Source organism: Carassius gibelio, chromosome A6 (assembly GCF_023724105.1).
Source record: "Carassius gibelio isolate Cgi1373 ecotype wild population from Czech Republic chromosome A6, carGib1.2-hapl.c, whole genome shotgun sequence".
Lineage (NCBI taxonomy): Eukaryota > Metazoa > Chordata > Actinopteri > Cypriniformes > Cyprinidae > Carassius > Carassius gibelio.
Genome location: NC_068376.1, coordinates 3,138,971 through 3,166,281, shown reverse-complemented (window position 1 = coordinate 3,166,281; position 27,311 = coordinate 3,138,971). Strand labels below are relative to the sequence as shown.

Genomic DNA, 27,311 nt, shown 5'->3' with positions numbered 1-27,311 from the left:
ATCTGAATTATTTCAAACTTTTGGTCACCAGGGAAGTTTGCATTGTCATTAATTGTTAAAATGTTTCAACAATCGTCAGCCTGATCAAATAATGAATCAAAAACAGAGTTTTAACAAGCAGCAATTGTTTCAGGTTCATTTGTCACACTGGAAATGGAAAGTCAAGTCTTATGCACTGCATTTTGGGATACAGTTTTACAGTTGATCTGATTTTACAGCACAGTTTGGAAAATGTAAGGCATTCAAGTATTGCATTAATACTTTCAAAATACAAATAAATATTCAAAAATCATGAAAAAATGCATAAATGCAATAATCCAGAAAATGTGCATGCATACTGCACAAAGAGTAGTGTGCTAGTACACTATTCTGAACACAGCCATTAAAGTATGCTGAGAAGTTAGTAGAAATGCACAGTCAAAATGGACAGGTGACATCAAGAAGTAAGAAGATCAAACATTCTAGTAGTGTAGATACTCTATTTGGTTTTGTGTGTGCATTTGTTTGTTAACATCATGAGCCAAAAGCACAACTAACTATGTCAGTTGTGTAATCTCAAAGGTAACAAGTGACACACTTATAAATCAGACCATGCAAATTACACATCTTCATCCGCATTTGACAGCCGTTTCCTATAATGAAACTTAAAGGTCATGAGGGGTCTGACCTGACTGATGCAGCTGCCGCGTCCCAGCGTGCTGCAGCCCTGACTGAAGTCATCATCATCCCAGTTCGGGAACGGAGAGCTGCCTCCGATGCAGTCCAGGTTATCCAGACTCCGATTCCCAGAGAACTCTCGCAGAGAAGGAAGACAGCTGAGGACAGGACGGGGACAGAGGTCACAGAGAGAAGAAGAGAGGCATGAGATGAGAGAAAGGCCACAAGCAGCTCAAGCGCTTTAGTGTCTATTACAGGGGTTTTCAAACTGGGGCCGGGGACCCCCAGGGGCCACAACGGAGTGATGGGGGGCCAGTGGAATTATACATAGACAGAGAAAAAAATAGATGTAGATGGAATAAAAGATAAACTAAATGAATGAAATATAATTGCACAATAAAAAAAATTAATAAAAAAATATTTATTGAAAATAAATATACAAAATTGGATTTAGCAAATTAATAAAATATATATAATTGTAAATAATTTAAATACAATAATAAGTTAAATAAAATAAACCAATAAAAGTGAAACAGTGTACAAATAAATAATGTAAAATATTAAAATAGTTAATTTTAAAATATGTAAGAAAAAAAATAAGATGGAAGTGAACAAATAAATTAAATTAGATTTAAATAAATCATTAAATTTAATGAAATAAATAGAAATTTTAATGCAAGTATAAATTAATAAATAATGCATCTAAATATGCAGTACTATAATGAGTAGAAAAAAAATATTATTCTATACATTTTTCACAGTATAAATTGGGTCTTTATAAAATACACTATATGTTTTTTTCCTATTATGATGGGGGTCCCTCATATGATCATATTTGAGGGTCCGTGGCATCTAAAAGACTGAAAACCCCTGGTCTACTATACAAAAAGCACATGGAAATGGAAAAGCTGTAATAAAACTACCGAAGAAGCATTTACATTTCAGGAAATTTACCATCTTTCCATTTTTTTTTTTAAATGAACCCATCCATCTTTTCATCATCCATCCAGTTGATTCGTGTCACAAGTACACAAGAAATCTGAAAATTGCTGCTCTAAAATAAAAACCACAGTTTCCTCAAATAGTTGGATGATCCAATCAGACTGAAGCAGCACAGCTAATGACCAATCAGCAAAGTACTTCACTCTAGTTAACATTCGGCGTCCAATCAGAGCTCTTATAGCAGTCAGGGTGAGCATTAGAAGCACTGAGGAGGCTTTCTCTCTCACCAAATCGCAATCCACTCGTCTGCAATGGTGCAATGCATCCAAAATCCAAACATCAGATCTGTCCGCAAATGTGCTGTACGGAGAAAACCACCTCAGACTAAACCTCTCAGAGTAGGAGAACTGTTTCAAGAATTAATAGTGACCAAAAGTAAACCAATTTTCAGTCAGCACTCCTAATGTGAGAGGAGTTCAGGACAGCAGCACTGATGCGACTACTCGTTTGTTTGTGCGGTCAGTGAGGAGCAGCGGTCAGTCGGACAGATTTCTCCTCTCTGCACTGACCTGACGGAGCGTCCGATCTGCTGTAGGGTGCTGATGCTGTGGAAGGGGGACCAGAGAGCCTCCAGATCCCCCTGCAGCATCGAGTAGTCCAGCAGACGGCTGGAGAGAAGGCAGGGTTACAGGGTGAGACGGGGGAGGAGCTTACAGTGCAGAAAGAGGGCGGTGCTTATAACAGAAGAGGCGGGGCTTCAAACCAACACGTTTGCGTCATTAAAGAAGGGAAACTCTAGAGACAAACACTATGTTCAGAACAGCATACTAACATACCGCTTTTACTATTCAAGCACAAGAGTACTGTTCACAGTATACAAATATAAAGCATGCATATAATACCTGAATAATGTACTATAACTGCTCACAATGAAATGCAATTAATAAAGCAGCTGTCATTTTTAAAATCTATATTTTTAATCATTGTTTGATTGAACTGGCAGAGATATTTTTTAATTTTACACATGCATCGTGATGAGGTCATGTAACAACAATATTGATCATTACTGTTTTAAACTTTATCATGTTTCATTTAAAAAAATGATTTCAGTTGCATATAAAAATTTTTATATATAATCAGAATACAGTGTAAACAGCATAGTGTTTGGTTAGCAATAGAGTTAGTATACCATTGCAAACACAGTCTGAACATTCAGGGTCTCAACAAAACATGAACATAAAACTGAAAGTATAATATAAAAAAATTGCACAAAAATTATTCCTAATATTAATCCTATTCTTTCTTTCTGATTTTTAACAAAAACTTAAAATAAAGCTAAAATAAAAAAATTAATATAAATATGAAAGTAAAAACTTTAACCTAAAAACCTGAAAAATAAATATCGACCTGTAAATAAGCTTGGGTTATAGTACCAAAAAAACTAAATAATAATAATAATATAAATATTACAAATAATAAAAAATGAAACAAAGCAAATAACAACATAATTGAATCCTACACTATAAGTAAATAAAAACTGAGAATATAAAAATAAAAGCTCATTCAAAATATAATTATGTACTGCAGTAGTAGTATATATTTAGTAAAATATTTAGTTTTACTAAAATAACTCGATGCTCTAATAGAGTAATGAGATTCATCCTGTCCAGACACAATATTTGTTTAATTTAAATCAGCATAAATGAAACGCTACACAACAAATACAGCAAATACTTTTTACTAAACGCCCTTATTGTTTGAATGAGAGTTCTCGATGATGTCAGATTTGATTTAGAAAAATCAAGTAGAGACTTCATGTCTAAAACTGCTCAAAACCAAAAAGATGTTTTCTTTACATGTGAGCCACAGAAAGGTTGTGCGAGGCTCAGCATATGCAGGAGGAGAGAGACTAGCTGTGCTTAATCTAGCAGATGAACAAGCACAGCTGGATTCTGATGCATGTATGAGAGAGAAATCAACACCGATAAACTCATCCTGATCCAGAAGGCATGAAATAGCGGAGCTCACACCTCAGGTGGGGTCTCTGGCGTTGTGACAGACCACCAGTGAGTGTTTCTGTGTTTGTACCCTAATATAGCTCCAGCCTTCTGCACAAATATGTGTCACTGCTCTTGTGCACATGTGAGTTTTGCTTTAATAATGAACAGAAATATAATATGTGCATGTATTGATCACATACTGTGTGTACTTACTTTCTTGAGGGGAACTGGTCACTTAGTGATTGCTGTGTTGCACGCAAGTAGCTCTGCCTACGCGCAGTGCTTTTCGGCGAGGGTTTGAGACTCCCGTCAGAGTCGTCGCTATCCTCAGGGTCGCCCATGGCTTTAACGTAACTGCCGCTACGCATCCGTCTACAGGGGATCTCGCCCATGGGCCCGCTTCGGCCCAGAGTCCCCGTCCAGTCGCCGGTGGACGGCATCTGAACAAACATCAGAGAACACTTCAGATGCACATTCACACGCCTTCGGACTTAAAGCTTCAAAATAAAGGTTACAGGAGGTGGTTTTCACAGTGATGTCATTAAAAATATATATTTTGGTTCCCCAAATAACCCTTTAGTTTTTTAAAATATCTAGTAGAAAAAAAGTCTAACACAAACATTCAATGACAAGACATGACTTCTGAAAACTGCATCAAAAATAATTAAGTTCATGCTTAAAACAAGAAAAAATATCTTCCAGTGGGTTCAGAAGTATAAACTTAATTAAAATAGAAACATGATTACACCAGAAAACAAGAGATGTCATTTAGCTGTGTATATATCTTAAATATCTTCTTATATATCTTGGTGCAGATATTTGTAATGTATAACAAAGCAAAAATATTAAAAAAGAAAATACACGTTCTTCTGTGTTTTCTGTAAAGCCAGCGATCTAAACTGCTATTGGTCTATTTTTGTGTTCTTGTTTCAGATTTAGCCCTTAAAGCAAATTATAATGCGGGATAAGGACATTTGATGTGTTTAAACAGTGAGAAATATTCTGTAGCTTTTAAGTTGCTAAATAATTTTACTGATAAAATTGTCACAGTAGCGCAAACATGTTTCTGTGCGTGTGTATCCGTGTGTGTGTGTGCGTGTGTCTGTACTGTACTGTGAGAAAGGGCAATAGATTTTGTGCTTTCTGTACATAATAAAAACCTAGTTTTGTGGCAAAAACATGGAAGGAATGTGTCGTTTTTATAGCATTTTTTGCTATATTCATTTGCTTGGTCACTGTCGTTGTTGATTTTGCCATTTTAGGCTGTAAGGAGTTTTGAAATAACTGAAATAATTTGATTCAAAGTGATATGGACATGTAATGCAGTCAACACCTGCCTGGAACTACTTTAACCATACGTTCCTTTGAAAATAATTGCACACCTTAGAACGTTCATCAACCAATCAGATTCAAGCATTCAGCAGGCCCATAGTATAAATAAACATAATGTGACTTGAGATGCAGAGCTGGTCCAAACATATCCAAACTGCTATGATCAGATGCTTTCTTAACTGCTGTTTTCTCACCACCTACCGTTCATCTCTTATGTGTTTATTTAGCAAATTTTCACTTATTTATCTAATTCTGTGGGTGCTTATGAGCGAACCTCTATTTACTCATAGAGAGCTAAGAACGAAAAATAAATTTCTGTGAGTACATCAGAAAAAACTGCAGTACACCCCGTGCCTACTGAGGGTCGCTTCCACCACAGTAATACAGTTCACAGTAACCGTGTGTTATCCATGCGCTCACCCTCCCGTGCACCTGCAGGAAGTGGCAGCCCATATCCTGCTGGACAGATTTGGACTTCAGCAGGGTGCGATCCAGTGTGGCCGAGCCCTTCTGGCACATCTGTCTGGTGGGTCCTAACGTAAGCGTGGACCAGGGTCCCCCTTTACCAAAGTTCCCGTCAAACATCGGCCCTTGTCCTCCTCCGACCCCCCCTCCACCTCCACCGGGTCCTGGGAGTGCAGGGAGCCCCTGGTGCTTCAGGTCACTGTTACTCTTTGAGGATTTCAGCATGTGCTCGCTCATGGTGCTGTAGCCCTGCATAAAGTACCTGGACGCCACTTGTCCACCCGGCCCCGGTCCGGATCCCACCGCTTGTCTCCCCAAAGTCATCATGGCCTTTGGGTTCCTATAGTTACTAATATCACTGTCCAAGTCGTCAGAACTCCAGTATCCAGACATATTAGATCGAGGCCTCCGTTTGGCCGTTCCTTCGTTCTTCGACCGGTCTTTGCTTTTGCTCCGATGGTGTTTGTCATCACTGCTCGACGATCTGCTGTTGCGGCCGTTCATGTTTCCTCTGATGGAGGAGTTTTCCATCGACTGGGATTTAGCGAACAGTTTCTGGACGGAGTGAACTAAGTAGCGTATTTTTCCCGGACTGTCGGTCCGCTGCTGTTGTTGCTGTTTGGTCGTCGTCACCGCGGTGCTGCGATGGAACTGTAACGTGCTGAAGCCGTCCTGTTGCCCAGGCACCTGCTTCTCGAACTGGTCCAGGAGGTTAGGTGGCAACCGGTTCATCTTCCCCGCCCCTAAATGCCAAAAGTACAGGAAAGTAAATCAGGAAAAATCACAAAAAGCAAAGTTCCAAGACAGCCCTTAAGTTCTTACCTGATATAGTTGCGGATCCGCTGGTGATCATGGCGGTCCGTCCCACTCCGAGACCCATTCCCATGGACATGGAGGTCCCCAGCGTCCCGCTGCTGATTCCCCCGATGCTGTCAGCTGTGTGACCGAAGTCGCCCTGATCGAAGTGTGAGTTGTAGTGGATCCGGGGGAAGGTGCTGCTGGAGGACAGCTGGTTGTTGAGGGGCATCAGGCAGTCGGGTGGAAGACCGCCCGGGTTGGGCGATGGGGAGAAGTGGTGCGGGTCCAGGGCTCCGTAATGGTCCATGGCTGCTGGGAGGTGGAACGGGGTGTGGGAGAGGGTGGAGGACGTGGACGGGGGGTACAGAGGGTCCAGGTGACGGGGAGAACGGGGCGGCTCACAGTCGGACACGTGGCGGGTGCGCTGGGGGGTGTAGCCTTTCATTGTAGAATGGGGCAATGCCCCCCCCACCCTAGATCAAGAGCATGAGCCCACCGGGGAGAAACAGAAACCCTGGAGAAAAACAGAAATGGGACAAGAGAAAGAAGTAGAACATACAAGGTAAAAAAAGAATTAGACAATACATACTTTGCAGAAGTTGTAAATCAAGTTTACTGGAGTATGTTTTAGAAAAAAATACTATGGAAGCTCGAAACGTTTTTTGCAAGGTAACTGCAACTTTTTATCAAACAATTCTGACTTTTTTTTTTGCTTGCAATTGTCTGACTTTCTTCCCTCACAATTCTTTTGAAAAAAAAAAAAAAGTACAACTGTGAGACAAAAAGTCACAATTATTATTATTTTCTTTTTTTCATGGTTGAAACAATCTTCTATAAAATGTCAGCATTTCGACTTCAAATATTTTGAGTTTAATTGAGTGGGTTACTTCCCATTTGTTAGCAATTATTTGTAAAATGTACTCTTAATTTCTGAGTGAAAATCGTTTCAAAATAAATCCTGCATGACACTGCAAAAATGATTTTGTTATTTACTGTAGTATTTTCATCTTGTAGTATTTTCATCTAACATTATTAAATCAAGATACATTTCTTGTTTTCAACTTGTTTAATTTTTCCCTTTGAATTAAGTTTGTTTTCCTACCCCACTGGCAGACAGCTTAAACTCTCTTAATTTTTATACAGTTTTCAGAAAAAAAAGTCTTATCTTATGAGAATCTTTCTGATCAAGTAACAAGTTTCTTGATTTTTAAAAATCTTGATAAGATCTTGTTTTGTGAAATATTTACATTAAGAAAATGTATATTGACTCTAAACAATTATTAATAAAACAATGATTGATGTTTAGATATTTGTACTGTAAAACAAGACAAAAATACGGATTAAGAAAAATATTTTTGCAGTGCAATTTTGTTTCTGAGAAGAAACTTAAAAACTAGGCCTTTGCATTTATTTCAAAGAATTTGTGGTTGCTGACTGAACACACATTGCTCTGGCTGTGTGTTCATGGTGTGTGTGTGTGTGTGTGTGTGTGTGTTCACTACTCCCTGCTGAGTGTGTGCACTTGGATGGGATAAAAGCAGAGCACAAATTCTGAGTATGGGACACCATACTTGGCCACACATCATGTCACTTTTTCACTTTTTCAATCATTCATTAGCGCTAGAAATAGGAATGCTGTCCAAATATTACATTTACAGTGCATTACATTACACAGAATGACACGCATGATAAATGGAAAGCTGCACAGTTCTTTACATGACAGAACCAATAGTCTACTCGACAAGCAAAATATGCATTGCACTTTGCCAGTTTCCTATAAGCCATATATTGTGCAAAACACCATGAAAACACACACACAAACCCAGATGGTGCTGGAAAACAGGCTCCTGTTTCTCAGAATTGCTTTTAAATGACTAATAAAGCAAATAAAAAAAGAGCGACTGAACAGCATGTGTTCAGCATTTATTACTGACCCAGAAACCCTCTTACCACCTGTCATACACACACACACACACACACACACACTCCATGCTTACATCAAAGTGGAGTTCTTCTATTGATGACGGTTATTGTTTAATTATTATTGAATCTTACGATTATGGGTCATTTTTTCACTCCAAACTCAAGAAGAAAATCAAAGACTTTTTTTTTTTGTATAAAGTGGATTTATTTTTGCACATTTTCACCCCGATTTTTTAGCATTAGTTTAACGCATTTAAATAAATAACAATAAATAAATAAACAAAATAAGTATAAATTGAGGATACAACAAATACAATCATTGTTTATTCACAACTGAACATTCAAAATGTATATATTAAAATAACTGATTTGTAATTTTTCTTAAATTGTTGTCTTCATGTTTCAGTAATATAAACATCTATAAAATAAGACAAAAGTATTAAAATAAAGCAAACCTGTTGCAGATAGGACTGTTGTAGAGAGAAAATATAATGATAAAAGTTAATTTTTCTAATCAGTTTTTTTGTTGTTGCATAAAACGTACAATTTTTTAAATTTATGTTTAAAACATGAGGTGGGGGGTTAGGAAGTAAGGTGTTCTCATATGAGACAGAAGTCTTATTTTTCATAATTTAGTCACTTATTCTTTCTTTAAAAATCCCAATGATTGTAATATGACATGTGACTCCATTTTTCCAAAACCCATCTCTCTCTCTCATCACATGCCAGGAAAGCGCTCACTATGGAGGTAAATCGGATTGAACCGCTTGATTGCCCAGACCGTCTGCTCCACATGTCACCTGCTCAACGCTCCTGCAAACCCTGCCTTCAGGAGACCAGCTTTAACTTCACACAGACCAGAATCCTGTCTCAGTCTCTAGATGTGAAAGAGCTGCCAGAGACAGCGATCGGCACAGACACGAGAGACAGAAAAACAAAGAGTGAAGCAGACAGACGTGACAGTTGAAGCAGAGCCACCCATCAGCGGGACACACAAACAAAGCAACATGTTTCCTGAGAGAGAGACGTGCCACGGCTGAGATTTCGGCTGAAAAACAACCACAGGAGCCGCAGATGAAGACAGCTGATCCAACAGCAGAAAAGGTCATTAAATCTCAGAAGATGACGAAAATAAAAAAGCTTAACACACAACTCACACACTAACATGAAAAAAAAAACACACTGTTATACATGTAAAAAATATCCAAATAAGAAAAATTTGACAAATATATTTAAATATTAGGCATTAGTCTAATAAAAAGCTGCATGCAATTTATCATTATCCAAGATGTATACAGAATAAGATTAAGTTTCAGGGGGAGTTTAATTCAATTTAATTTAGTTTAAGAGAATTTAATTCAACGTTGCAAATATTATTTAATGTCATTTATAATATTTATTTGAAATTGTGACACATCAATTCCTGAGTGAAAATACTTTCTACACCAATTTTTTTTTTTTAATCATAAAATATCTGCTAAAGACTTAAATATATATATATATATGTATTTTTTTTAATTAGTTATTTGTAATTAAAAATTTTCATAACCATTTTAAGATTAGACAGACCAATTATAATAGGGTGAATCTCACATGATACATTTCCAAATAAATGAATACAAACTAATTAGCAAAATTGAAAGCCTGATTTTAAGATTATTTCTTTTTTTTACCAATTCTCACTATTAGCTAAATCAACTATAACTAATGACTCAATAACGTCTTAATTTGCAGTTTATTAATAGTTAGTAAGGTAGTTGTTAAGTATGGATGTGGAGTTTAGGATTAAGGGATGCAGAATAAGGCATTAATATGTTCTTTAATAAACAGCCAATATGCTTGTAATATGCATGCTAATGAACAACTAGTTATTAATGATAATTGGGCCCTAACCTGAAGTGTTTTACTCAATGTTTTTATGACAATTAATCCTCTAGTAAAAATAACCCAACTATAATAGAACAAAGATATTTATTTAAAAAGGAAAATAGGAAGAATGTATGTGAAAATAATGTCAAAATGTATAAAAATTCTTTATGCAAAATATTATGATTCCCTATTTCTTCTCTGATTTTGGGGTGAAATATGCCCTGTGTCTGTGTGTGTTTCTGATCATGTGTTGTTCACGGCGTCTGTGTTCAGCCTGAGAGGATCTGCTCTGACTCTAATAAACATGAATTAGTGTGATGCAGTTGTTAAACACACACCTCTGTTCACCGGAGAATTAAAACAGCATCTACACAGATTGTTAGTGTTAGTGAATGTTTAACTCTAGTGAGCAGGCCATATTTTTCAGACTTGTTGGCCGAGCATCACCATCTGCTGTGTGTGAGGTGTGTTTAGCACAGGTGGGCTCTGATGCAACACACACACACACACACACACACACACACAGCACAGGTTTAGAATGCAACACTCAGTTTTGAATGTGTCCAGCAAAGGCTTCTCACTCGTTCTGACAGCAGGGGGTGCCAAGAGGCAAAACATGGTGCTGGAGCACCAAAAATCAAAGCAAAACTCTTCCAGAGGAAGATGCTGAAGATGAAGATGTTAAAAAAAGTAAAAAATGCAGTAATCAGAATCCATTTTCCACATCTAGATACAAATAGAGTGAACCCAAAATGTGTTTGGACACTTAAATCATGTTCAAATGTTCATGTTTCATTATATGAAATCAAGGTTCTGTATCACACTGAAAGCATCAATTTGCCAGAGAAACATCTCAGTCAGACTGAGGAAACCATCTGTTCCCCTCACCGCTCCACTCACACACACACACACACACACACACACACACACACACACACACAATCTCCCTCACACCTCTTTCGCACTTTCTTACACTCGCTTTCCCACAGACTTCATTTATCCATCGACACCAGACAAGAACATAAAGACTCCATCATAGATAGACAGACAGACAGACAGACAGACAGACAGATATATATATATATATATATATATATATATATATATATATATATATATATATAGATAGATAGATAGATAGATAGATAGATAGACAGACAGATAGATAGATAGATAGATAGACAGACAGACAGACAGACAGACAGACAGAGAGATAGGGTTGGTGTAGAACGAAAATATAGTCTGAAGAGTATAAAAACCATTCTGACTATGGGGAGTCCCCGTAAACCACATACTAACATGTGTGTGTGTGTGTGTGTGTGTGTGTTGGAGTGTAGAGGCTGTGTTCAGCTGAAGGTGGGTGGTATCGTGTGTGTGTGTGTGTCCCTGAGAAAGTCTCACAATAACCTTGTCCTAATTACATTCTGCAGTGCTGCTTTTGGCCTATTTCCACAGCTCAGAATATATATTCTCTCACGCTCTCTTACACACACACACACACACACACACACACACACACACATTAACACATCAATAATACACAGCTACATGAGGACAGTCACGCCGCTGCTGTCAGGTAATATAGCGGGACGCGAGTCCTAACCAGCAGTGATGCGACACACATACAGCTACATCTGTAAAACATTCACAGCCAATCAGATCATATCTGATATTTCACACACTTTACACGTACAAATGAAAACAACACAAGCTGTAGTTAGAAGCGAGTGACCAATAACCTGTGCTGCTGTTTAAGACAAAAACTCATTAACACAGGGATGCTTTCACTAAGTGCAGCGCACAGGGTCACTCAGTCAGAACACAGAGTCAGAGACGCTCAGATGTGTTATTAGCTCATTATCTGCTTCAAGTAAAGCGTTTTCTGCATGTGGACTAGAAAAAGTGTGCTGGTCTCCTAATAACAAGACAACTTGCTTTTGCTCTTTATATTCCTCTGCTGTCTGACATCAGATCGATCAAGTGTGACCAGCTCTCTGTAAAGAGCTTTAGAAAAGAAAACTTTTTGTTTGGTCTCCACTTCTTCCTCCTTTAATGTTGCAACAAAATGTCAAAAGTAGCATGAAATCTTTTAATTACAACGTGTTTGCTGTGAGCATGTGCCATATCTCTGCATCTGCACCAGAGGGTTTGTGTGTGTGTGTGTGTGTGTTTGCTATAAACTATTCATAATTTTAAGTAGTTCAACTAAATATACTCCTTTGATAAAGTAAGTATATGACAAGCTGCTAACAAATAAATACATTTATTTAGGGGGGCAATCTATATCAGATGAACAGATTAAAAATCAAAACAAAACAAAACAAAATTATGTATGTAGTTTTTTAAAGGTTACTTTTTACAAACCAGAGTTTCAAAAAATAATAATAATAAAAAAAAAAAAAACTGAGCAAAAAGCTAATTTATTTCTCAAGTGCTTAATGATACAACACAATACAAGGTCAAGCAATTATTTCATTGAGATAATAACAAGCTCTTTCAAAGAGGCAGTGTTTGCATAATGTGCTCACAGTGGAAATTAATAAACAACATCTGAATTTTAAAGTCCAAATTTACAATTTTCATGTAAATGGAGCGTACAACATCAGCTGAGGACTCGAAAGTCAGGTGAATGCAAAGGACAGAAGATACTGTTTAGCAAAAACTTTTTATAAAAGCAAATCAAAGTTCACTCATAACAATAGTGATGCTATCAGACGGTAATACTATGGTATTCTGAAATGAAATGATGCCATTTTTAGTTCAAAATCAAGAACAAAAAAGGAACAAAAAATTAAAATGAATTTTTAATTGATATTAATACACTAAAAATTTAAAAAATGTTCAAATTCAAGAACAACATGCTATTATAATCATGGCAGTGTCTAAAAAAACACAGCTGCTAACCAAAAGGCATGGTAATACCATGATACTGTATTGTAATACATATATTTATAAAAGAAAATATATATAAATGAAAAAAATCTTTTTTTTTTATTTCAGCTGCGCCAAAGTATTTTTTACTTTTTCTTATCTCTTTTTTTTCTTTTAGTGCAATTTAAATTTTGTTAAAATATTACAATAACTACAATCTAAATCAAAATGATTAATATACTACATATACATACATACATATATTTAAAATATGCATAAAACTAAAACTAAATAGACAAATAAAAAAATAAATAATAAAAAGCAACAAAAAATGTAAATGCAAACTGAAAATATATCTAAAAAAAATTAATAGGACATTGAGAATATTAATGAAAAACTATAATAATGTCTCAGTGAGATTTGGTGAGTAACTAAAAACATACTTACATTTGTAGGTCATCCTATTTCTTTGTGAAATTTCCTGTTGAAAAAAAAAAAGAGTTATTAGCATGTATGCAAAAAAAAAAAAAAAGAAACAGTTGGATGTTTTATGGATGTGTTACAGGAACACAGAAATCACTCTCAGTCTTTAGTCTCATGACCTGACACGCCATATCTGAGTAATATGCACACATCCATATTAATTGGATTATAGTACAAAACAATATTAATAAGCATGTCAAACAGATACTATCATTGCAGTTGCACATCATTGCAGACACATTTTCTTTCCTTTATATACTTTTTGTTAATACTTCTGTGGTTCACATTTAAAAGTTCAAAAGTTTACGGTGTTTTATTCAGTACGGACGCATTAAATTGATCAAAAGTGATAGTAAAGACATTTATAATGTTACAAAAGATTTCTAGTTCAAACAAATGCTGTTTTTTTTTTTTTTTTACTTTTCTAATCTGTGAATCCTGCAATATAAAATGTATCACAGTTTCCACAAAAAAGTTTGGCAGCACAACTGTTTTCAACATTGATAATAATCAGAAATGTTTCTTGAGCAGTAAATCATCATATTATTTTGATTTCTGAAGATCATGTGACACTAAAGACTGGAGGAATTATGCTGAAAATACAGCTGTGCATCACAGAAATAAATGACATTTTACAAAACATTACAATAGAAATCAGCTATTTTAACTATATATTTACATAGAAAACAAATATTAAATTTTTATAATATTTCACAATATTAATGTTTTTACAGTATTTCATCACATAACTGCAGCTTTGGTGAGCAGAAGAGACTTCTGTCAAAAACATTAAATATTTTACAGAATCCAAACTTTTGAACAACCCAGAAAAACACAACTAACTCAACAAATTTAACACAAGCACAGAAAGAAATGAGTGCTTACAATTGCTGCCTTGTGATGTGTGTGTGTGTCATTTTGCAGCCAGTCTTACTACATTCCTAATTAATCCAATCAATCATCTCACAGACTTAATTATGTCACGGATGCAAAAATTATTACAGGGTCAATGTGATGATAAGACAATCTCAGGCAAGACATCACACACATACACAAACACACACACTTCTAGCTTCCGTTAATTGCTATGTGTTTTCTTTTCTTTCTATTTTTAATCTCTCATTCGCCGATTCCTTAGTCTGCTTCAATGAGACTAGAACAAGCAGGGTTGTAAAACATTTCTTCAGTCTTTCAGGACCCCAAATATTACACTAAACACAGTTTGGTGTAGGATTAACTTGTATATTTCACAAAAAATTACACAGAAATTGCAAGTAACACATTGAATTAAACATGAAATAGAAATGCTGAAATGAAAAATCATACTCTAATAATCTGTTTTATTAAAAACTTTTTTTTACAGTGTACCACTTCTCAGCGGAAATGCTAAAGGAAAAACCTTTGAATTATTAAAATAATACATCATTTACATTTTAATGCACCACTTTGCCCATTGAGGATGCCTCCTGAAGGAGTTGATGCTTTCAGATTTAAGTTTCTATACAGTTGAGCTCAAAATGTGCTCCTAAAACCCTTGAACTGTCCTGCGGTGTGCTGTGCAGCATGATGGATGATCTCATGTTCACATTACAGAAGGACACGTCTGAACATGAAGCCCTGTGGAACACATCACAGCCTCCTCTCTGACATTTTAAGGCCATGCTCTACGAAGGCAGCAAGAAAAATACGATCTACTACATTTTAGACAAGTGCTCTGGTATCTTCCATGAACGGCCACAGAAAAGCATCACACATGATTTGCATGCAGTGTAGTAGTGCTACGTTTGAATATTTCATGACAGTTGTCATGTACTGTTAAAATGTTTGAGTCTTCATTTATTAAAGCAGGACCGCAATGTCTCGTTTGTATGAAAGCGGCAAGAAAAATGCAAGAACAGATACTGAGCCTCTTAAAAACCACTTGTGCTTCAGTTGAGTTCAGAGACTCACTTCTTTCTACACGTATTACTCGGCTCTGTCAGGATACAATGCTTTATTGAACTTGAAATAAACTGCAAACCATCCGCACCTTCAGGCTCTAGATGTTTAATGAGGTGTCAGACTTGCCGACCCTTTTGCAGTTCAGAGCGCTTCTAATTGGTGTTTGTGTTTTTTGAGATAGCACTTTATTTTCTTTCTTGAGCAGAACAAATGTAGTATACTTTATCTTCTACAGTGTTGGGTTTCTAAAAAAAAAAACGTAATTCACTACAAATGACTACTTTAAAATTGCAGTTTGATTACATTACTGATTACTGCATTTGAAAAGTGATCAGCTCACTAATTACTTTCAAGTTTATTTTACTTTTGAAGTTTTGAAAAATTACACTACAAAGTGAAACTCATGGTTCTTTCAGCAATTTAATATTGACTGAAAAATTACATAAAAATCAAAACAGCAACTTGAACGATCACTTGTATCTTCTCCTGATAACAGAGGAAAGAACTTACTTTTCTTTAAGACCGGTATCCCTTCTTCCATTCATTTGAAAGACATTTGAGCGAGCTGTGTTCAACCAGCTTTCTATGTTCCTCGTACAGAACAACCTCCTGGACAGAAACCAATCTGGCTTCAAAAGTAGCCACTCAACTGAGACTACCCTGCTCTCGGTTACTGAAGCCCTGCAACTGGCAAGCGCAGCTTCAAAATCCTCAGTACTCATCTTACTGGACCTCTGTGCTGCTCTTAACACCGTTAATCACCAGATTCTCCTGTCCACCCTCAGAAAGATGGGCATCTCTGGAACTGCTCTCCTTTGGGTCAAGTCCTACCTCTCTGACAGATCCTTCAGTGTGTCTTGGAGGGGTGATGTTTCTAAGTCACAACACCTTGCTACTGGGGTTCCTCAAGGCTCAGTACTTGGTCCACTTCTCTTCTCAATCTACATGACATCATTAGGATCTGTCATTCAGAAGCATGGCTTTTCTTATCACTGCTATGCTGATGACACCCAACTCTACTTCTCATTCCAGCCAGATGATCCGACGGTAGCTGCTCGCATTTCAGCTTGTCTGAGTGACATTTCTAGCTGGATGAATGACCATCACCTTCAGCTTAACCTTACTAAGACAGAACTCCTGGTGATTCCAGCTAACCCATCGTTTCATCACAACTTCGTCAACCATAACTCCTTCCAGGGCAGCCAGAAACCTAGAAGTTGTGAGGGATCATCAGTTAAGCTTCACAGACCATATCGCTACAATGACCTGCAGATTTGCCTTATACAACATTAGGAAGATTAGACCCTTCCTGTCAGAGCAAGCCACCCAACTTCTTGTCCAAAAAACCTGGCTATGTGTTCTGTACTAGACTAAATGAGACTTGTCATGGCTCTTGTATACTGTTGTTGTTCTCTTGTTGACCTGATTGCTTGTATTGTTCTCATTTGTAAGTCGCTTTGGATAAAAGTGTCTGCTAAATGATTAAATGTCAATGTAAATGTAAAATGTTCCATCACTTCTGATTGTTCAGATAAGAGAAATGCATCATTTGAAACTGTGAAGAGTGTATTTTTATTTGTTTACACTCACAGTATCAACAAAACTTTGTGCTTTTGTAAAATAAAGAAAACAAACCGGATGTACTTTAAGCCGTATTGGTCTCTGTGAACTTTGTTTGGTAAAATGCAACAAAAAATGAATGAAATCTCAGTGAATACTTGACACACAGACATGAGAAATATATATATAATCTATCTATAAATATTTCTATAGACAGTGTCTATTTTTAAATTTGGCAAGTCAAATATTCTCTGATAAACCAACGCAAGGTTCAGTCTTACCCATCATTTCTGTTGAGGAAGTCATTTATTCTTACTTGTATTGGTGTATTTGTTAACCAAACTTGTATGCATTTTACTTGGACCTTTCCCAAATTATAATGCCAGGCTAATATATGTGAAATCGAGTGCAACATTTTGAAATATGATAGGCAACCTTTCATTGCATCTAAATGTTGTACAACTCGTCTCCACTTTAGCCTGCATTCTCCGGTGAATCATTAAAGGGCATACTGACGTGCAAAACATGATTTTAAAATGCATTTACTTCATATTTTTTCTTAACACTGCATAAATTAAGTACCATAATTTTATTTACATTAGTAACTGTAATCAAATTAAATACATTTAAAATGTAACATAATACAATACTGTGTAACACGTTATACCTAACTCTGACAGTAATTTTGAACATTTTGTGCTCCTCTCCATCTTTGATCAATCAGAAAGTGGATTTCTTTTTTTTTAAATGTTTGCAAACGTTTTCAAATCCCTGCTGTGATGCACAACAAACTCCGGCTTCTGAATTCATGCCAGACTCTCACTGACATGAAAACACTTCAGCTTTCTGCTGCTCCTCGCCCTGACCTCCTCCCACACCTGTCCTGAATCTGTGCTCAGCTTAAAAGAGTTGAGCATTGAACTTTGACCCTTCCTGATGTCTGATTTGGCCAAATTAATTCATCATTATAAAAAATAAAAATAAAATAAAAAAACACTTAAAAAGTAACTGCAAAAAGTGATTTTCCTGGGATTTTGCTTTCCAGTTAAAATACCTGATCCTTCTTAAATCAAGATACAATTGTTTGGGATGCATAATATTGATAATTTTTTTAAAATTAAAATTTTATCAAAAAAAAAAATTTTATATAAAAAAAAAATGTATCAAAATTAATTGAGCTTAAGCATAAAAAAATAAAAAAAATATTTATCAAAAGAGATTTTTTTTTCTTATCCCAATGGCAGATATAAGCATAACACTCATTTTTGATAAAAATTTCAGAAAGAAAAACTTTTTTTTTTTTTTTACTTCTAGAGTAAATGCTTCTTCATATAAAATGTTTGGATATTTGTATTGAAAAATAAGACAAAACTGGAAAACATGGGGGTGAGTAAATTCTGACATTTTTTAATTGAAAGAGTTTTGATTAATGTCATTGCTGTGTGGCATCCAACCTTTTCCTCTCATGCAAACTCTGTGGATTCAGTGGCAGTACAGGAAACACCAACAGATTATTTGAGAATTTGGAATCAATGCAGACGCTCAAGAACAATTAAAAGAACTAAATTATGGAAGCATATGGGTAGCAATAGTCAATTTGGAATGTAGTATGCAAAATGACAATGAAATATGTAAAATGGCAATGCATTTCTGTATTTACATTTACATTTACCAATACATTTGTGCAACGTTTGGTGCAAAATAAAAATTAAAATTAAATTACATAATTTTCATTTGCCATTTCATACACCAGTTTTAATATGTAAAATTAATACTAATTTTAACGCTTTATAAGTTGCAAAATTAAAATGAAAATGTATAACATGTTCAATGTAATGTCTGAAACCACTGCTCACTGTTAATTAGCATAATATTTGAATCAGATGTGGCTGGGCACATAAGTCGAGCTGTAAATGTAAAAATGTAAATACAGAAATGCATTGTCATTTTACATATTGCATTGTCATTTTGCATATTACATCCCAAATTGAATATTGCTAACCATATGCTTCCATACTAAATATCATGAAAATCTAGAAATTGTTTATGGAACATAAAAAAAAGAACCAGTGTCACCTCCAGGTGCAAAAACTCCTGCATGATCCTAAAAGATCAACTGACCTCCATTAAGCACAACCGCCCGGCTGGAGTCTCTTCATGACCCGTGATATATTGAGAAACAGACCTTCTTCTGCCTTGTGTCCTGGGTAAGGCTCTAGTTATATTATGGCTAAATCACAAAGCTGCAGCCTGACTCACATCCACCCTCCACAATCTCTTTGTTCTGGTCTGTAATTTGGCCTCAGGTGTCTGTAGAGATATCAGTCGAGTCGTTCCTGGCCTGCGGTGCGTTAAAAATCCTGATACCTACAGGACAAGATCAAATAGTACAACCCTGCCCGGCTGTCTTATTTCATCTCTCTCTCCCCACAGCTCAAATATCCTGATTAAGGAGCGCTCTACACAGATTCATCAGCTTGCATGCTGGTATATTATTGTGGTATCACTGGTTTTTGACCGACGCTTAGAAAGAAGTTTCTTCTGCTCACCAAGGCTGCATTTATTTGAATAAATGTTTTAATTCTGAAAAATATTGTGAAATATTATTACAGATGAAAAATCATTACTGCAGTCTTCAATGTCACATGAACCTATTTTTTTCTTCTTTTTTTTTGTGGAAACTATAGTTTATTTGAAATATAAATATTTTATAACATTATAAATGACTTCTGATCAATTTAAGGAATGCAATGCATTAAAAATAATCATACTGACCCATTTTATGCAGTATGTCCAAGGTTTCTATACACAAAAATAGCTGCAAAATTACATCTAAGTTAAGGAGTATGTTCTCAAATTCCCCTCAGATGAAGAATAAACGGCATTCTGAGTAATAAAAGGAAAAGATCTGTTTGCTCAGAAGAGATTCTGCTGTAATCTCATTTAGAATCCATGTCAGTCTGTCACAGAAGATTGAGAATACTGTAGACAGACGGGTTTAGATTAATAGTCCTAGCATTTAAAACACACACACACACACACATGAAAGAGAGATGAAACGAAGAGTAACCTCAAATGTAGTTGTTGTCTCTGCTGCTGTATCTAAAGGGATTTGTGTGATCATTACAAACCCAGATCAGACTGACTCCAGGTTAAGCCGGAAGACAAAACCAGAAGAGAATGAATCAGCATACTGACAGAGACTATTAATGTATTAAAACCAGTATGACCGTAAAACGACGGCATATACGACTATTCACCTTTTCTAGTTCCAAACCAGATGTCTCTTTTATAAATTCAAAGTCAGATGAATGAACACCATCTTCTTAGTCACTGTCCCTCCTCAAGAGTTTTCGGTAAGCTTTGCACTCATCCATATTAAAGACTATTATTTTATATCAGAATTTATTTCGTCTTATTTAATCAGAAAACACGCCCTGGATTCAAACCTGCAGCATCTACATAGACCACATGCATCAAACTAAATTTAAAACCTAATGCAATAAACAATTAAAACACCATTATTATATTATAAGGCTATATAATAATACTAATTTGTATTATTATTACCGGCTATGAGCTCAGAGCGCTCAGAGATCTGCAAGCCGTATAAACCGCGAGCTGTGTTTTCATGCCCCACAGAGATAACAGTACAGTTAAAGTGCTATCGTCCTTCTGCATCTGAGCTGATTTAATGCTGTTTAAAGGCCTCTATTGTACACGTGGCTGGCAGAAGAGATATCTGTCATCCTTCCCTTGCGGTCAATCTCATTTCATCCGGTCTCCCAAGAGCCTTTGTTCTTCTCACCACCATCTCGTGGCATAAACTCACACAAAGACTTTCTAGCTAATAGAGTAAACTCAATTACTGCTTTTAAATTATAATTCAAACCAGCAGCATGGCCACAGCTATTTTCAATGATCATCACAGCTCGGTAGATGCCATAAGGTGCACATCTATAACAATTATAGCGGTTCCTGTCAGAGTGTGAATCATGGTGAAATCAGCACAAGATACAGCCGCTCACACATCAACCTGAATCATAATTAAATAGCAATTGCACATTCTTCAACAACATGACCGTATTAACAATTAATCTTAATATGCAAGTTTATTTTAACATAGAGTCTGCTGAGCAGAAGAACAGTGTTGGGAAGCTGATAAAAACAGTTAAAAAAATTACAATACAGAATACGTTTTTCTATGTGAATATCTGTTAAAGTGTAATTTATTTCTGTCATGTTCTAATATGATGATTTCTGATTCTGATTTCTGATTATTATCAATGTTGAAAACAGTTGTGCTGCACAATATTTTTGTGGAAACTGTAATGCATTTGATTTTTCAGGATTCTTTAATGAATAGAAAGTTCATAAGAACAGCATTTGTTTAAAATATAAATCTTTTGTAACATTATAAATGTCTTTACTGTCATTTTTAATCAATCAAATGCACATTTTGGAAATAAAAGTATTAATTTATTTTTATTAATTTATTATCATTATTTTAAAGTACTGACCCCCCAAACTTTTGAATAGTTGTGCACTTCAAAACTGCTACAAGGACTTGTCTGAGATGAATTTACATTTAATACAAATGAATAAAAGTAGAAACATTACACAAACTAACAAACCAAATGAGCAGGAGCATTTAATTAAATTTCTCTATAAAACTGCCTTACAAAATAACCATATATTTATGAATTAACTGATATGATTCATATTCAAACGTAATAACATGTCAAAATCATTCCCAGTGCTACATCAGCAACAGAGATTGTGTTTTAGATGCCACACAAAAATACAATCTGGTCAAACAAACAAAACACTGAGTTCTGTAACGCTACACAGCTGCTTCTTAGAAAAAAAAAACAGCTTGTTAGTGGAAACAGTCAAGCTACTGAAAAGGTTAAGTTAATAATATCACTATTTTTTAACCTACACATTTAATCCACAGCATCTCCTGAATCAAGCCACGAGAGGAGAAATGAGTTAGACACACATGACGCAGACTGTGAGCCAGACCCCGGATTTATATGTCTGCGAAGATGGATAGTTGCTTGTGAGGAAACATGAAAACTGAATGGAAGTGAAGGAAGATAAATGTGTGCAATCAAAATAGCTCTACGTCTCCGCAGACTAGCACTGTACAGAAGAGTCAAACACCGGAAACCAGCTTCAGGAGCTTTTGACATTACCACTGCAAAAAATGATTTTCTGCAGTATTTTTGACCTTTTTCCAAGATAAATATCTAAACATTATTAGATCAAGATACATTGACTTAAAAGCAAAATTCTTAAGGTATTAAGCCTTGTTTTCTGAAAAAATAATAAATAAATAAATTAAGTGGGTTTATAAATAAAATCCTGAAAAGAATTATTCCAGTGGGCTAAGAAAATTGAACTTAATTCAAAGGGAATATGAGTTTTATTTTTTGACCCCATCTGTGAATTTAAGTATAAACTCACTTTTTCAGAAAACAAGAATAGATATCCTACCATTTTGCTAGATTTGAGAAAATGTTTTGTTTAAAAAAAAATATTTTAACTTCAATAGAATCACGTTGGTTATTATAAAAATAAAATCTAATTAAAAAAAAAAAAAAAAAGATTGTGCATCTCAATACTAAAATAATGATACAAAAATATTTCTGAAAAGATATGACAATTTTGCAGCCCCCCCCCCCCTGAAGTACTCTGATGATGCACCACAAAAACACATAATTTACTGTGATCTTCTAATATTCGGGCTGTTTTGCTACTGTACCTTTAAGACTTCACACTCTCAGGGCAGGGCAAGTTTATGATTACTGAATAGGTGTTGATATGCAAATGTTGTATATGCTAATATACTCATGAATTCATAACCGTTATATAATTTTGATTTCCAAACAAGCTGATTTTGAGACAAATGTAAAGAGCAGTATTTTTTCAGAGTATTAGGATTTGGGGACGACTTCAGCGAGCGTGTTGTTTTATGGTATCTGTCCACACACACGTCCAGAGCAATAACAGCGTAACCCAGAGGGAATCATTGTTTAATACCCGATCGAGTCCCTCTGAAGAATCAAATGCAGAATCTAGACGTCTGCTCGCTTTTAATGGAACAGTTCAGGTATAGCACATAATAAAGACATTTTTCTCATCAGTTACTCATGCATATGGAGTTTGCACCTTCAGGTCATCCAGGATTTAGATGAGTTTGTTTCTTCATCAGATTTGGAGAAATGTAGCACTGCAACACTTGCTCATCAATGTATGCTCTGCAGTGAATGGGTGCCGTCAGAATGAGAACTCATCTACAACTCGGACGACCTGAGGGTGAACACATTTTCAGCAAATTTGAATGTTTATGCGTACAATTCCTTTAATACAATATGTTTAAATATATATTTAAAAAATAATTCCACAGTTTTTTTTTTACTTGCATAAAATGCGTAAAATCAAATGCATGTATATTCAAGACATAGTCTTATACATTGCTGCTTCGAGTAAATTTATTTTGAGTTTAAAATTACAATGGAAAAAGAAAAGAATTCAGTTTTTTATATAATGAAAATGCATTGAGTCATATAGATAACTTTTAAGGGGAGTTTTCTATAATTTTGGAGCTTGTCAACTTTTATTTCCTTTAAAAAAAAGTTTTGAAGTCAATTATTTTAATTTTTCTGAGTGGACTAACCCTTGAAGGCTAGGGTGGATTGTATATGAAATATATAAATGTCGAAATATTTCCACTATCACTAATGAAAGAAGTCTAAAATTAAAGTAATTGTTTTAATTTCAAAGACCAGTTAAGCACTTTATACAAAGTACCGCAGCCATCAAACAAAGATCAATGCTTCTCAGAATCTGTGTCAATATTTCATTAAATAGTGACTCTGTTGTTTCTGGCTGACTTTCATCCGTCTCTGCCAACTCTTAATCAGCCAAATTGACTGTAGCTTTCAGTCGCTGGTTCCCTTCGGCAGTATTTATGATCTCGTAAATCAGTAATGTTGGAGAGGACTGTAGGCAGAGAAAGATAGAAGAAGACCTCCATCTCTGGTCACATGCCATCAGGAGGAAGGATGTTAAGGTTTCACAGCAGCAGTGACTAAGCAGAATAAAGCTCAAGATCAGCGGCTTCTTCCTGCTGCGTGACTCAGTTCTGCTGAGGAGGTTTCAACAAACAGATCTATATACAGAGTGACTGTCTGGCTGAAAACAAGGCTTTCATAATGACAGATCCACACAAGGACTGGAAAATGTGTCTGTCCACAAACTGCTGTGTGACTTTAGCTTTGCTGATTTATCCGTGACAGACAAAAAATACATTCGCAAATGCAAACGTGAAAATAAAGCGATCATATGCTGAACAGTCAACTGGAAAGAATTCACACTCAGAACTTATCTGAAAAGCAACAATGCATAAGATATTAGGCTTTGCTTTTATTGCTTTATTACAATATGTTAATATTATTATGTTTCTTCCACTTGTTTTTAACTTGTTTACACTTGAAACAAGTCAAACTACATGCATATTCACAATTAATATATTTATATAAATGAAATCTTAATATCTAATGCAGATTTGCGACAAGTAAATTGATCTGAATTCAAGTATTTGAGATATTTTAAAAGGAAAAACTAAAATACTAATTAAGAATAGGATTTGTTGTTGTTGCAAATTGTCCACGTACAAATGTTGAAAGTGAAAGAAAGTGAAAGTGAAAAATTCATTATCCATTTAGAATTTGATTCTTATATACATTATAAAAGTAACATATTGTAAACTTTTTTTTTTTTAAAGTAACAATATTATAATGCATTACTTTTGACTGCTGGTTCAGCATGTACACAGTTATCACTGAATGAGACCCAGAGTAACACTTAACACACACTTTCATGGTCTAACACACTGCTGATGACCTCAAAGACCTGCAGCGAGCCCACATAAAGTCCCACACAACATCTTCAGCCCAGAAGAGCTGTGAGAAGTGGCTCCTATCAGCGGCCGAGACCATGAAGTGATGGGCTGTGATGATACGGCGTAATGTGAGGGAGTTTTGGGTCACTGCTCTGCTCAGCAGATTACCGATGAAAGCACCTTTGCCATTTTGAATAGTGCATGAATGGAATTAGTGCATTAATGTTGTGCATCCCCAGGCTCTCGCATGCCCTACTTTACCACAGAGAGCAGCAACCAGCCATTCAGTGCACTGTTCCCGGAACTGTTAGGAATCATGGGAAAAATGGCTGTGAGAATTCTGGGAATGTTGAGAGAAAAAGACGGTCATCCAGACAGAGACTTGCTATAGCTTAAAGTTTTATATCTCTCTCTATATATGTTAAAAAGCAATGTGATGGCCTCTTTACTCCACACTAAAAATGATATCTAGCTCTGAGTCTGTCCATATCACATCTTTAATAAATATAGTCCATTTTCACTACAAGTTAAGCTCAATCGACAACCATTTTAGCATAATTATTACCTATTCTTTAAAAATAAGAAAATAAAATCTGGATTACTGCAAAGCAGTTAAAATGCAAATGTTAAAATACTCACTCACACAAGATATAAACAATATGACTGTTAACATAAGTTTAGTGTGGAAATGTTTTACAAACCTTTACTGTGTACATAGTAACATTTTACAACAGCCTAAAATTCCTTAAAGGAACAGTTAACCCAAAAAATGAATATTTACTGAAACTGTACACCCCCTCAGGCCATCCGAGATGTAGATGAGTTCGTTTCTTCATCAGATGTGGAGAAATGTAGCATTTCAGAAGTGTCATCAGCAATGGATGCTCTGCAGTGAATGGGTGCCGTCAGAATGAGAGTCCAAACAGCTGATAAAAACATCACAATAATCCACAGCACTCCAGTTCATCAGTTAATATCTCATGAAACCAAACGCTGTGTGTGTGTTTGTAAGAAACAAATACATTAAGACATTTTTTTACATCAAACCACTGAGTCCTCTATCCATAATATAGCTTTCTTCAGTGAAAAAGTCACCATGTCTGAATCAGGAGAGAAATATGCACAGATCAAGCACTGTTCATAAGCAAAAACAACTGTCCAAAAAAACTCTAAACAAATATATTGATGGATTTTAATGTGAGAGACAACAGGGGATGGACTTTTTCACTGGAGGAAGCTTTATTATGGATTATAGACTCATATTGTGGCCAGATTTAATGCTTTAAAGTTAAAACGTCTTTTTGGAGCAGATTTTCACTTCACTGGAGTGCTGTGGATTACTTGTGGATTATTGTGATGTTTTTAGCACTTGTTTGGACTTTCATTCTGACGGCACCCATTCACTGCAGAGCATCCATTGATGAGAAAGTGATGCAATGCTACATTTCTCCAAATCTGAAGAAGAAACAAACTCTTCTTCATATTGGATGGCCTGAGGTTGAGCACATTCAGCACATTTCCAAATTTTTCTATTGCTTTCATTTGAACTGAACCTGAAATGTTCCTATACTGACCACTTAAATGGGAAAATACTTATATAGTATGTACAGAGACCCACCTCAGTTTGTTTGTGGTAGATCTGAGGTATATCATGCCACAGTTAAAGATCAGATTCTAAATGAGCTTTTCTTCCTGCTTTCCGCTTCCTCCTTCCTAATGTAATCTGTCTGGAGAATGGTGAGCTGAGTGCAAGCACTGCATCATCCTGCACTCCTCTGGTCTTTATTGTGAGCTCTGTACTCATACATCAAGGCTCCAGGGTTTTTCGTGGGGTTTTTACCTCTGTCCCACATCTCTGGAGCTGCAGCTGGGTTCTGTGAGTGTCCCGCGGGGCATGAACCAAAATGGAGTCAGAACAGGAGTGTGACTGAGTCTCATCTTGTGTATAATACAATCGACAACACGGCTGGACTGACTGCAATCTAGTGCGCTGAAATTCAAACTGTGCAGGTCAGAAATATCACCATTCTAGCGCTTAGACAGTCTATGCAGCAGATTATCTAGAGCTGAAGTTAATTCTATGCATTGCATGCATGTAGTTTGGTGTGCAAATTCAGAAAAAAAGCATTTCACCATTTTAACTACTCCAAATTACTAAAACATCACATACTGCTGAATTTACTCATCAGTTTTTTGGCAGACACAAGTCACAAATCTATGGAATTTGCAATACTGGCTTTTCTTCTAAGAATTAAGAGAAACAAAGTCCAAAATGTGAAATATAAACTCAGAATTGTGAATAAATTCAACATCAGATTTAGACAAATTCCTGCTACGGACCATATCCAGACCAATTACTTACTAAATCCATCTACTAGTTAAAATACCGTATAAACACATCAAAAATAATGCTGCCAACACATTTATTGAGATAAATGAGTGATGCATGCTTGATAATGCATACATAAATGCATAAACAAACAAACAAACAATTGCATAAAATACTGCATGCATGAATGCATAAATATTTAAATCAGTGAATCATTCAATCATTCAATCGA

General features: G+C 35.8%; 1 protein-coding gene across 2 annotated transcripts in view; it reads right to left on the bottom strand.

The window, feature by feature from the left end:
• The window catches only part of LOC128015272 (disks large-associated protein 4), a 93,261-nt gene that overhangs the window by 18,761 nt on the left and 47,189 nt on the right, over positions 1-27,311 (bottom strand). Inside the window, exons 2-7 of one of the 2 annotated variants that reach the window (XM_052598976.1) lie at positions 13,305-13,338; positions 6,219-6,708; positions 5,352-6,139; positions 3,813-4,039; positions 2,169-2,267; positions 668-815 (exon numbers count right to left, since the gene is read on the bottom strand). In XM_052598976.1, coding sequence (XP_052454936.1) covers positions 668-815; positions 2,169-2,267; positions 3,813-4,039; positions 5,352-6,139; positions 6,219-6,639 — 1,683 coding nt within the window. In that variant the 5' untranslated portion in view covers positions 6,640-6,708; positions 13,305-13,338. The remainder of the gene's footprint in view (positions 1-667; positions 816-2,168; positions 2,268-3,812; positions 4,040-5,351; positions 6,140-6,218; positions 6,709-13,304; positions 13,339-27,311) is intronic. The other variant, XM_052598975.1, reaches the window with a different exon arrangement.